General features: G+C 42.7%; 1 protein-coding gene across 3 annotated transcripts in view; it reads left to right on the forward strand.

The window, feature by feature from the left end:
• The window catches only part of CSMD1 (CUB and Sushi multiple domains 1), a 2,066,326-nt gene that overhangs the window by 1,600,388 nt on the left and 453,316 nt on the right, over positions 1-12,622 (forward strand). For all 3 annotated transcript variants that reach the window (XM_025272930.3, XM_044938991.2, XM_044938996.2), the window contains one exon: positions 837-949. In XM_025272930.3, coding sequence (XP_025128715.3) covers positions 837-949 — 113 coding nt within the window. The remainder of the gene's footprint in view (positions 1-836; positions 950-12,622) is intronic.

Genomic DNA, 12,622 nt, shown 5'->3' on the forward strand with positions numbered 1-12,622 from the left:
GCAGCCATGAAATTAAAAGACATTTGTCTCTTGGAAGAAAAGCTATGACTCACCTAGACAGCATGTTAAAAAGCCAACATTACTTTGCCAACAAAGGTCCATATAGTAAAAGTTATGGTTTTTACAGTAGTCATGTACGGATGTGAGAGTTGGATCATAAAGAAGGCTGAGCACTGAAGAACTGATGCTTTCAAACTGTCGTGTTGAAGAAGACTCTTAAGAGTCCCTTGGACTGCAAGGAGATCAGACCAGTCAATCTTAAAGGAAATCAATCCTGAATATTCATTGGAAGGACTGATGCTGGAGCTGAAACTCCAATACTTTGACCACTTGATGTGAAGAGCTGACTCATTGGAAAGACCCTGATGCTGGGACAGATTGAAAGCAGAAGAAGGGGATGACAGAGGATAAGATGGTTAGATAGCATCATCGACTCAATGGACATGAGTTAGAGTCAACTCTGGGAGATGTTAGACAGGGAGGCCTGGTGTGCTGCAGTCCATGGGGTCACAAAGAGTCAGACACAACTGAACAACTAAACAACAGTAAAAGAAACTTTCAGTGCCAGACACACAGTAGTGTCAGTCACCATATGTCGACTTTTAAAGTCAAAGATACAAATTTTCAGTTATAATATAGAATCATTACTGTAAAAGGTCAGTGATATTGTGATTATGAATATAAATTACAAATGGCTATAGATTCTTTGAAGGAGGGTCTTATATGTATATGGCTTGCCTGTTTAAGTAGAAGGACACCCCACCCAGCCCCATCAAGGTAAAAGTGGAGCTATTTGGTACATTAAACCATGGTTTTGGCGTTTCTTGTCTCTGCAGACTCACTGGATCCAGTGTTCCTGACCTCATCGTGAGTATGAGCAACCAGATGTGGCTGCACCTACAGTCTGATGACAGCATAGCCTCGCCTGGATTTAAAGCCGTTTACCAAGGTAAGATCCGAACACATAAAGCCCCCTTTCTCGCAGAGGGCCACGGTCGTTCTCTACGTTTCAGATATAAATGAAAGTGATAAGTGAGAACAATGTTTAAAAATAGGGACTTATTTGCAACTTCCTTAGTTATAGTTGTATTTAGAGCTCTTTTTAGCAAGCAGGAAATGTTTGAGAGCTTGGCTGGCCATTATGGTGGCAAAATGGAGAGTGACATTAAGAATCACGTGCAAGCAATGGAATTGTCCGTACTTGTAGATCTTGGCATTTTCTCTCTTCCTGGGAGGAAGCTGTCATGGTTGTAACTAAGGGGAACATTTAGAACAGAGTATGGATTTCAACAGCATTGATTCAACGAAGCTTATTATATGCATCCTCATGTACAAATGTGTGGGTTTTTTAATGGAACACAGGGAGATCTTGACAGAGTTGGGGAGACTCTACTAACAACCTTGCTTTGAGAGTTATGACTGCTTGCTCTGAAGAAAAGAAGGTTCCTTTGGGGAAGCTGGCTTCATCCCTGAGTTGTGGGATGCTGAGAGTTGCTGTAGTGAAGTAGCTACTGTGCAGGTGACCCGGGGCCTGCGCTCTGGGTGCTGCCTGTGTAAACTGTCTCACTGTTCCACCTACATTGTCTCATGTGGATGTCCTAGGGAACACGTCTGTAGTTCTGTGCCTGCGTCAGATCCTAGGCGGGGCGCGTGGCACCTGTTCTGCGGAGCGTGGACTCTGCGTCTGTGGTGCAGCAGTGGAGGCACGCGGGTCCTCGAGAGCGTGGGCTTCCGTAGTCTGCGGCTCGAGGCTTAGGTCCTCCACACCATGTGGGATCTTAGTTCTCCGAGCAGGCCTCTGCATTGCAAAGGGCATTCTTAACCCCTGGGCCCCCAGGGAAGTCCCAGAAACACAACTTTTGTCTGCGGCATATTGATAGCTATCTTTCAAAACTTTTTTTTTTAATTTTGAAAAATTTCAAAATGTAAACAGAAGTAGAAAGAATAATATAATGCACCTGAGGTGACCTACATTTTCATGGTTTTGCAAGACCCTCAGATATTCAGCTGTTGACTTAAGTATTGGCTGGAGGTGCAAGACACAGCTACCAAACTCAAGTGCCCGTCTATATTGTCAGCCTCAGCTCAGCCCTGCTTTTTCTCAAGTGTCCTACAACATCTTCTGGGAAATCAGTGATATTTCCTTCTGTTAGACATTCACAAACAGTTCTAGACTCACAGGAAAATCTTTATCCAATGACAATATCTTTAAAAACTAAATTATCTCTTCCTTATTCCCACCAAAAACAGAAGAAACAAAACAAAAATCCTTTCTCACTGCCACAGTTCAAAAAACAAAATCAGCAAGCTGCCTTCCAATTTCAGGTTCTCAGAGGTTTAGTCCACGTAACTCCCTTCTCATGCACTTTGGTTCTAAAGGTGACAATGTGGCAGCCAGCCAGCCCTCAGCATGTGTCTTGGGGCATCCCAGGATCTATGGGTCGGCTCTTTATTGCTAGAAATGGTAAAGAACTGAGAGTGAGACAAATTAGAAGGGGATCCAAGACCAGAAGAGGAAGAGCGGAAATGATCTTCATTATATTCCAACCTCAAGGCATAGCTATCGGGAAGCACATCTGTTTTAACTGGCAAAAAGATACACACAGGAACTCACAGACCATTCAACTGTAGAGCCTTCCTTTCATGTTCTCTGTATCAGTAATTACATCGTTTTAACTCAAGAAATAAACATTTAAGAAGGCTCATGGGCATATTAAATTCTTCCTTTGCGTTTATGCAAAATCAAAGCAGTGATGGATGTACTGCTTGTATCTTCAGCTTAGATCCTTCGTGTATTTGACAAAGAAATGAAATGTGTCCCCAGAAATGATGTGGTGACCTTACTAATATCAATAATGTTTTATAAATTATTATATAAAACAACTTATTTATAAAACTTAAAATATATATCTAAGCTGCTGTTTACATATACTGTGAGTGAGTGAGTGAAAGTCACTCAGTCGTGTCCAACTCGACACAACCCCATGGGACTGTAGCCCACCAAGCTTCTCTGTCAATGGGATTTTCCAGGCAAGAATACTGGAGTGGGTTCAATTCCCTTTTCCAGGGGATTATTAAGACCCAGAGGTCAAACCTGGATCTCCTGCATTGCAGGCAGATTCTTTACCATCTAACCACCAGGGAAGCCCTTGAATATACTGACGTATTTCGAAAACCATGACTGATTTGAAGTCGTTTTCAGTAAGTTTGAAAAGAACCCGTTCTCATCTTGAATTCAAGTTATAGTCATGAGAAGCCTTTTCAGGATTGTTTTATACTCTCCTGCAAATACCTTGGCACTGATAGTTGATCAAAATTACCAGGAAATTGCATCTTAAACATACAATTTTTACTGACACCGAAAAGATCTACTATTTGAAGGAAACCACTTATTATAAACCATAATCTAAGAAAATGTAAGTATTCAGAATAAAACATTGTCCCACATAACTATTTAAATTTTAAAAACTTTAGATATTTTCCATAAGTTTCAAAATTCAAAGAAGTAACAAATTTTAAAGAACTGTAATAAAGTAGAAATAGTGGTTATTTTATTTGGATTATTTTACTGTTAGGGGACCCGTATAAAGAAAGAATTTGTAAGTTATTTTCAGAAAAAAATAGAAAATTGGCATGGGGGAGATTCAATTGTGAATATTGAAGACTTTTGCATCTATTAGCAGTTTTGTTTCAGTATTGCTAATTATCTATATGTACATTTTCTTTGAATTCTTCTTTGATACAGTTTTTTAAGCATCTTACTGGCTCCACTGATAACAGAGTTCATTGAAAAAAATTCAACAACTTAATTAATCCTTGAAACTATTATTTCCAGAGTGCTATATCAAGCTATAAATTGGCAATAAAATAAAAACTTTTTTTTAATAAAAGCATTTTGTACAGGTGATCATCAAATATATGGTGGTGATTTAATCACTAAGTTGTGTCTGACTCTTGTGACCCCAGGGACTGTAGCCTGCCAGGTTCCTCTGTCCATGAGATTTCCCAGGCAAGAGTATTGGAGTGGGTTGCCATTTCCTTCTCCAATCAAATATATAAATAATCACATTATTTGACTGAAAATGTAGTTGTCTATTATATGATCAGAAAATAGATACCACTAATCCTTACATGTGTTTCACTTTCTAGGTTTTAACAGTACGTGTAAGTAACATTTGTTGTAATGGTTCAGGATGTAGGCTCTGAAGCCAGACTACCCAGGCCCTCACTCTGTCACTCAGCTGTGCAACTTAGAGTGAGCTGTCTAACCTCCTGTGTGTCACATTCCTCTTTTTAAAAATACAAGGGAGAAAATAATAATGATACTAGTTTCCCTGGGCTTCCCATGTGGCTCAGTGGTAGAGTCCGCCCGCCAAGCAGGAGACTAGTTCTGGATCCCTGGGTCAGAAAGATTCCCTGGAGAAGGAAATGACAACCCACTCCAGTATTCTTGCCTGGAGAATCCCATGGACAGAGACACTTGATGGTATGTAATCCATGGAGTTGAAGTTGGACAAGACTGAGTGACTGAACATGACTGAACACATGTGCGCGTGCACACACACACACACACACACACATCTGTGTATATAAGTGTGTGTATATGGAGAGAGAGAATATTCTGATAATTAAGAAAAGTATTGGCAAAATATTATGCAAAGTTTAAAAAGCAGTAACTCTTTAGGGAGGTATTTCAGGTGTCTGAGAAGGCAAGCTAAGAGAGGTGAGATTTGTTGTTTAAAAATTTTTTGTATATGAAAATATTTAGTTCAAAGTAATCAATTAAAAAACCAAAAAGGAAAAAATATGGTATAAATAATTATAATACAGCTGTGCAAGCAGCATTACCCATCCATTATACTACAAAACTTATTATGTATATATAATATATAACTAATTTTCAAGAAAATTTTTCAAGAAAATTAGAGATACCAAAGGAACATTTCATGCAAACTTGGGCACAATTACGGGCAGAAATGTTATGGACCTAACAGAAGCAGAAGATATTAAGAAGAGGTGGCAAGAATACACAGAAGAACTATACAGAAAAGGTCTTCATGACCCAGATAGCCATGATGGTGTGATCACTCACCTAGAGCCAGACATCCTGGAATGTGAAGTCAATTGGGCCTTAGAAAGCATCACTACAAAGCTAGTGGAGGTTATGGAATTCCAGTTGAGCTATTTCAAATCCTAAAAGATGATGCTGTGAAAGTGTTGCTCTCAATATGCCAGCAAATTTGGAAAACTCAGCAGTGGCCACAGGACTGGAAAAAGTCAGTTTTTATTCCAACCCCAGGGAAAGGAAATGCCAAAGAATGCTCAAACTACTGCACAATTGCACTCACCTCACACGCTAGTAGAGTAATTCTCAAAATTCTCCAAGCCAGGTTTCAACAGTACATGAACCGTGAACTTCCAGATGTTCAAGCTGGATTTAGAAAAGGCAGAGGAACCAGAGATCAAATTGCCAACATCCATTGGATCATCGAAAAACCATAAGAGTTCCAGAAAAACATCTACTTCTGCTTTATTGACTATGCCAAAGCCTTTGGCTGGATCACAATAAACTGTGGAAAATTCTTCAAGAGATGGAAATACCAGACCACCTGACCTGCCTCCTGAGAAATATGTATGCAGATCAAAAAGCAACAGTTAGAACTGGACATGGAAGCAGAGTGGTTCCAAATAGGGAAAGAAGTATGTCAAAGCTGTATATTGTTATCCTGCTTATTTAACTTCTATGCAGAATACATCATAAGAAACACTGGGCTGGAAGAAGCACAAGCTGGAATCAAGATTGCCAGGAGAAATATCAAAAACCTCAGATAACACCACCCTTATGACAGAAAGTGAAGAACTAAAGAGCCTTTTGATGAAAGTGAGAGAGGAGAGTGAAAAAGTTGGCTTAAAACTCAACATTTGGAAAACTAAGATCATGGCATCTGGTCCCATCACTTCATGGCAAATAGATGGGGAAATAATGAAAACAGTAAGAGACTTTATTTTGGGAGGCTCCAAAATCACTGCCGATGGTGACTGCAGCCATGAAATTAAAAGACGCTTGCTCCTTGGAAGAAAAGCTATGAGCAACCTAGACAGCATATTAAAAAGCAGAGACTTTTCTTTGCCAACAAAAGTCTACCTAGTCAAAGCTATGGTTTTCAAGTAGTCATGTATGGATGTGAGAGCTGGACTATAAAGAAAGCTGAGCACCAAAGAATAGATGCTTTCAAACTGTGGTGTTGGAGAAGACTCTTGAGAGTCCCTTGGACTTCAGGGAGATCCTACCAGTCTATCCTAAAGGAAATCAGTCCTGAATATTCATTGGAAGGACTGATGCTGAAGCTGAAACTCCAACACTTTAGCCACCTGATCCAAAGAACTGACTCATTGTAAAAGACCCTGATGCTGGGGAAGATTGAAGGCAGGAGGAGAAGGGGCCAACAGAGGATGAGATGGTTGGATGGCATCACCGACTCAATGGACATGAGTTTAAGCAAGCTTCAGGAGTTGGTATTGGACTGGGAAGACAGGCGTGCTGCAGTCCATGGGGTCACAAAGAGTCGGACTTGACTGAGCAGCTGAACTGAACTGAATATATAATCATTATATATTATATAATTTTGTATAATTTATACAAATATAATTCATAAATACATAAATCATACATAATTCATATATGTAATTCACAGTGAAAGTCACTCATTGGTGTCCAACTCTTTGAGACCCCAAGGAATTCTCCAGGCCAGAATACTTAGAGTGGGTCGATGTTGCCTTCCCCAGGGAATTCACATATATGTATAGTTAATATATATGGGCTACCCTGGTGGCTGAGATAGTAAAAAATCTGCCTGCACTGCAGGTGACCTGGATTTTATCCCTGAGTTGGGTAGATCCTCTGGAGAAGGGAATGGCTACCCACTCCAGTATTCTTTCCTGAAGAATCCCATGCACAGAGGAACCTGGAGAGCTATAGTCCATGGGGTCGCAAAGAATCAGACATGACTGAGTGACTAATGATAATTCTAATACATACATATATATATATATATATATATATATGGAAAGTTAACTGGCTTAGTGCATAGTTTTTCTACTTTATATTTCAAAATTTCTATCATAAATTACAAAGGTAAATGCTGAGTATAAATAATTTTGTAAATCAATGTTAAATTTCATTTCATAATACAGAAGAATTTTTGTCAAAATATAATAATGAAATAGAGTTTGACATTTAATACATTTAAAACAGCATACTTCGTATGCTACAGCAGATCATTTTTATTCACTAGAGGAGAAAGGAAAACAAAATATCAGTTCAGGGGTGGGCTTCCCACGACCACAGTCTCTCCAGCACTGAGGAAGGTGGACAGGAAACAAGCAAAGTACCTGCATATTTGTTCAAACAGTCCTGAGTTCCCAGTGCTGGCAGCCCTGTATTTTTATGGCTTCACTGTCTCCAGTTAAGCGGGTTAATTCTGTATCATTTTTTTGTCACAAAAATAATGTTTGGTTAGAGTTCATTACACATGTTGTTGAACTGATTTCCACAAATCATGTTTTATGTAATTTTCCATAGCTATTTGAATTTTAGCAGGGGGTAAATGAAAGGAAATGTCCCCTGTGATGTGCCGCTGTGTGGTAAAACAAGACCTATTTGAGGCTTGTTTCGGCTATTTTAGAATTGTTTCTGTGAAAATAGAGCTCACTGTTGCTGTTTCAGAGACAGAGCTATGTCCCAGGCCCTGTGGACACATTGCTGAGGGGTGAAGATTTGTGTCGGCACCTCGGTCTGTACCCCATAATCCCAGGGGTCTGTGATGAGTTTACCAGAAAGGAACATGACCTAGTTCAGAGAGCTGTTGTCTGCACCATTCCTGGTGAACAGAATTGCTGCTACAGAACCAGGGTTGTCCAAGCTTTGAGCAGTTGCGCTGTGACTCTTGTGATGGCTGGTCCCAGAGCAGCCACACGCTCCAGCAGACATTGTTCTGGGTGTGTCTGTAGGGGTGTTTATGGGTGAAGTCAGCATTTGAATTGGTGGACTGAGTAAAGCAGGTCACCCTCCCCAGTGTGGATGGGCCTCATCAAATCAGATAAAGGTCTAAATCAAAGGACAGGCTGAAGGAAGAAAAGCTGCTCCCTCTGTCCATCTGTCTTTGAACTGGGACACTGGCATCTCTTGCCTTTGGACCCTGATTTGGACTGGGACTTACATCATTGGCTCTCTTGGGTCTGGACACTTCAGTTGCTGTAAACATATAAGCTGATTCCTTATAATAAATTCATTTTGATAGTCAATGGATAGACAGATATAGAGTTGGAGCTGGATATGGACATAGCGATGGAGATAAAGATAGAAATATCCTGTTGGTTCTGTTTCTCTGAAGAACCCTGATCAACACACTCACTCTACTTGAATGATTGGGTTCACTCTGACTGATAAGACAGACCCTTTGTAGCCCCTTGTGTGAGTAATCACACATTTCAAAGGGACCCAAGTAGGTGTAGAGGTGCAGTGTGTGACCACTGAACAGAGGAGAGCCTGCTGGTCCATATGTAACGTTAGCCCGTGGCCCTGGCCTTGTAGCCTGAAGCTGATACTCAGACAAGGTCGGGCAGGATTGTGCCTGTGAGGCTAAGAGTGATGCCTAAACCCTAAACACAAGGTTGTTGTTGTTCAGTCAGCAAGTTGTGTCTGACTCTCTGCGACCCCTTGGACTGCAACACTCCAGGCTTCTCTGTCCTTCACTATCTCTGTGACTTTGCTCAAACTCGTGTCCATTGAGTCGGTGATGCGGACCAATCGTGTCATCTCCTGTTGCCCCCTTCTTCTCCTGCCTTCAATCCTTCCCAGCATCAGGGTCTTTTCTAATGAGTTGGCTTTTTATGTCAGGTGGCCAAAGTAATAGCGATTAGGCTCCAGCACCAGTCCTTCCAGTGACTATTCAGGCTTGATTTCCTTTAGGACAGACTGGTACGATCTCCCTGCAGTCCAAGGGACTCTCAAGAGTCTTTTCCAGCAGCACAGTTTAAAAGCATCAGTTCTTCGGTGCTCAGCCTTCTCTATGGTTCAACTAAAAATTGTGTTTTAATTTTGTGCAAAATCCAAGATGAACCCATCAAGGGTTTATGATGTGTGTTACCCTTGTCCACAATAGATATGGTCTCATACCTAATGTGTATTTTAAAATGTTTTCAAGGACCTGATTTAAATCCATGACGAATTACCCTTTGTGCTGAATGCTGACTGAGCCAGACTTGTTTGGAAACGTGTACTGGGGGGACTCTCTGAGATACCTTCAAGGAGGAGATGGAGGCAGAGAAGGAGCCGCTGAATCGGTCACAGGTCCATGTGGAATGCTGGCTTATCCTAGGGACGCCCTCCAGAGCTTTCCCAAACTGAAGAGAGCGGGCAGGACTGGTACCATTAACCATGGATGCAGTGCCCCCAGGGAGCAGACACAACCCTGTTTGATGTGATTCCCAGGCAGGGATGCAGCTGTGAGTTCCAGTGGCCTTGGCCGCTGTGGTGCCCAAGGTTCACCACCCCAGAAACGCTCACTACTCCTCCCCTGGGAAAAAGCTCTCCAGGATTCTAATGGGCCTCATTTCCTAGAAAAATGCACAATACGTACTCAAGGCCACCTTCCTCTCCTGCCCATTCTAGATTCCCTTATTTTCTGCTTTCCCCTCTGCTGGTCCGGTGGCTGTCATGTCAGGGGGACCTGGACCCAGTTCCCTGAAGGTTCTCAGCTCCCAGCTCCACGCTTCTCTCTGCTGCTGCTGCTGCTAAGTCACTTCAGTTGTGTCTGACTCTGTGTGACCCCATAGACGGCAGCCCACCAGGCTCTTCTGTCCCTGGAATTCTCCAGGCAAGAACACTGGAGTGGGTTGCCATTTCCTTCTCCAATGCATGAAAGTGAAAATTGAAAGTGAAGTCGCTCAGTTGTTTGACTCTTGGCGACCCCATGGACTGCAGCCCACCAGGTTCCTCCTTCCATGGGATTTTCCAGGCTAGAGTATTGGACTGGGTTGTCATTGCCTTCTCCATGCCTCTCTCTAGCATTGTCCATTTTTGTCATCCCCAAGCAAGGAGTGCAGGGATTCCCCGTGGCACCTCTAACAGCCGCAGCCACAGAGGTCCCCTGCTGTTCTCACTGAGCAGAGTATCTCTGCCTCTTTCCCTTGCGGCTGGGGGGAGTTTATCATGGATGCTCTGTGCACACATTCCTCGTCCACAGTGAACCGCCTTCCTCCTAGCAGTCATTTTGCTGTCTGTCCCGTGGGTTGGAGCTCTGCAGTGCATGGATCTTCTGATGCCACATGAACCCCGAGCCTCTGGACCAGGTGGAAGGCATGTAGCTTCTCCCTAAATAAGTGCAGGAAATGGGGGATGTCCAAAGTGGTAGCCAGTGCATGGACTGTTTAGATCATTTTAGTATCATGTAGGACACTTGCCCCTTGTTAATAGTTTTAGGCACATGCTAGCTTTTTTTTTTTTTTTAAGAATTTAATTTAGGCTTTTAAGGGTTTATGGAATTCTAGCCCAGTGGCAGAGAAGGCAACAGACAGCAAAGGATCTTTCTGGTTGCTGGTTCTGATACAAACTCAATCTGTCCATGTGTCCACGCCTCACTCTCCCATGCTTGATCACACTTGCTGGTGCTGCTCTGATCCAGATTCAGTCTGTCCCCATGTCCACACCTCACTCTCCTGTGCTTGAGTCGCTTTCTGGTCACTTGCCTCCATGGCACCCACTTCCTAACTGCTGGGGCCCTTGACTGTGACCCGCCAGCTTCCTTTCCCTGGATCATCCGTGAATTCCAAGAGCCCTGCGTCCACATTTTGGTCAACCCCCCAATGCCAGAGGGACCATCTCCCCACGTGTCTGTGGTTAGGCCTTCTGTTGGTGTCTTCTGCTTCTCGCCCTGCCTGTGGATTCAGGCCCGCCGAGCTCTTGGTGAGGCGAGTGCAAGACGGCGGGGTGTGTAAACATCTGCAGGTCTGTGATGCTGGTGCTGCATGGCAAGGGCCTTCCTGGGAGAGGGAGCAGCTGTGAGGCTCCTGGAACCCCAGGACCAGTGCCAGGAGATAGACAGGGCTCACTCCTGTCTGCTGGACCCTGTGACCAGCCTCAGCCGTGAGGTCAGTCCCTCAGTGACCGCTCCTCTGCTCTGTGCCATGGCCACGCCTGTCCCTCACACGTCGCCCCCTTTCCCATTTCAGTACTTGTGCGATTCCCTCCACAAGGGGTCCCTGACCTGTGTCTCCACCTGGGAACATCAGGGCCCATCTCTAGTGAAAGGAGGCTTCTCTCAGTAGGAGTCCTTCCAGTGTTTCCATCAGCTCTCATCTCCCTTTTACCCAAGATGACATTTTTAATTATTAGTCCTTGAGAAGAGAGACCCATTTGATTCAGCTTTCTGTCTCCAGGCTACCCCAGAGTACACAGTGTCCTCATAGGGAGCTAATAACTGTGATTGACAAAATAGCATCATTTCGGGTTTGGAGAACTCACCCTCCCACCAGCAATTACTTAGCTTCAGCCAGGTTCTGAGCCCGGTTCGCAGTGTTGAACCTTGGCTCTTCTGGGAACTTGAATTTTAGAATTGAGAGAAGGTAATTTTAGGTAATGATGCAAATGAGGAAAAAGGAACAAAGTGGATACCTTATACAAATATAAGAAAATAACAAAGTAGAGTGTGAAATACACTGTATTTCTAACTCAGAAAATTATTTGATACATTCATGTTTGTTTTATTAACTTGATCATATAACTGTGCAAATGAGTTGAAAACAGGCATTACCTACTTTTTAGTTGCTTTTTTAAAATATTTTACTCTATTGAATATACTTGCAATGTTTAAATTCTTGGTTGTCATATTCTTGGGCTTCCCTTGTGGCTCAGTGGTAAAGAATCCATCTGCAATGCAGGAGACCTGGGTTCGGTCCCTGGGTCAAAAAGATCCTTGGAGAAGGGAATGGCAACCCACTCCAGTATTCTTGCCTGGAGAATTCCATGGACAGAGGAGCCTGGTGGGCTGCAGTCCATGGGTCACCAAGAGTCAGACACAACTGAGAGACTAAGCACACACTTACACACACACATACATACACACATATTCTTGCTGGGCTACTTTTCATTTGTTAGTTTTCATTTTTTATTATTACAGAAGAATTCATGCATAAGTGGGTATTTGGGAAATAGTTTTGAACATTTACTATGACTCTTTGTGACCCCATGGACTATACTGTCCATGGAATTCTCCAGGCCTGAATACTGGAGTGGGTAGCCTTTTCCTTCTCCACAGGATCTTCCCAACCCAGAATCAAACCCAGGTCTCCCACTGGGAGGTGGGATTCTTTACCAGCTGAGCCCCACTCAAGTATACTGGAGTGGGTAGCCTATCCCTTTTCCAGCAGATCTTCCTGACCCAGGAATCAAACTGGGGTCTCCTGCATTGTAGGCAGATTCTTTACCAACTGAGCTATGAGGGAACCCCATTTACTATGTTAATATATGTAAACATTGAATGTGTTAATATATTGCATACATAAAGTATATGTAAAGTTTATATATGTTTATATATATGCAATAACTGAAAATGTTGAGACT

This window comes from Bubalus bubalis, chromosome 1 (genome assembly GCF_019923935.1).
Source record: "Bubalus bubalis isolate 160015118507 breed Murrah chromosome 1, NDDB_SH_1, whole genome shotgun sequence".
Lineage (NCBI taxonomy): Eukaryota > Metazoa > Chordata > Mammalia > Artiodactyla > Bovidae > Bubalus > Bubalus bubalis.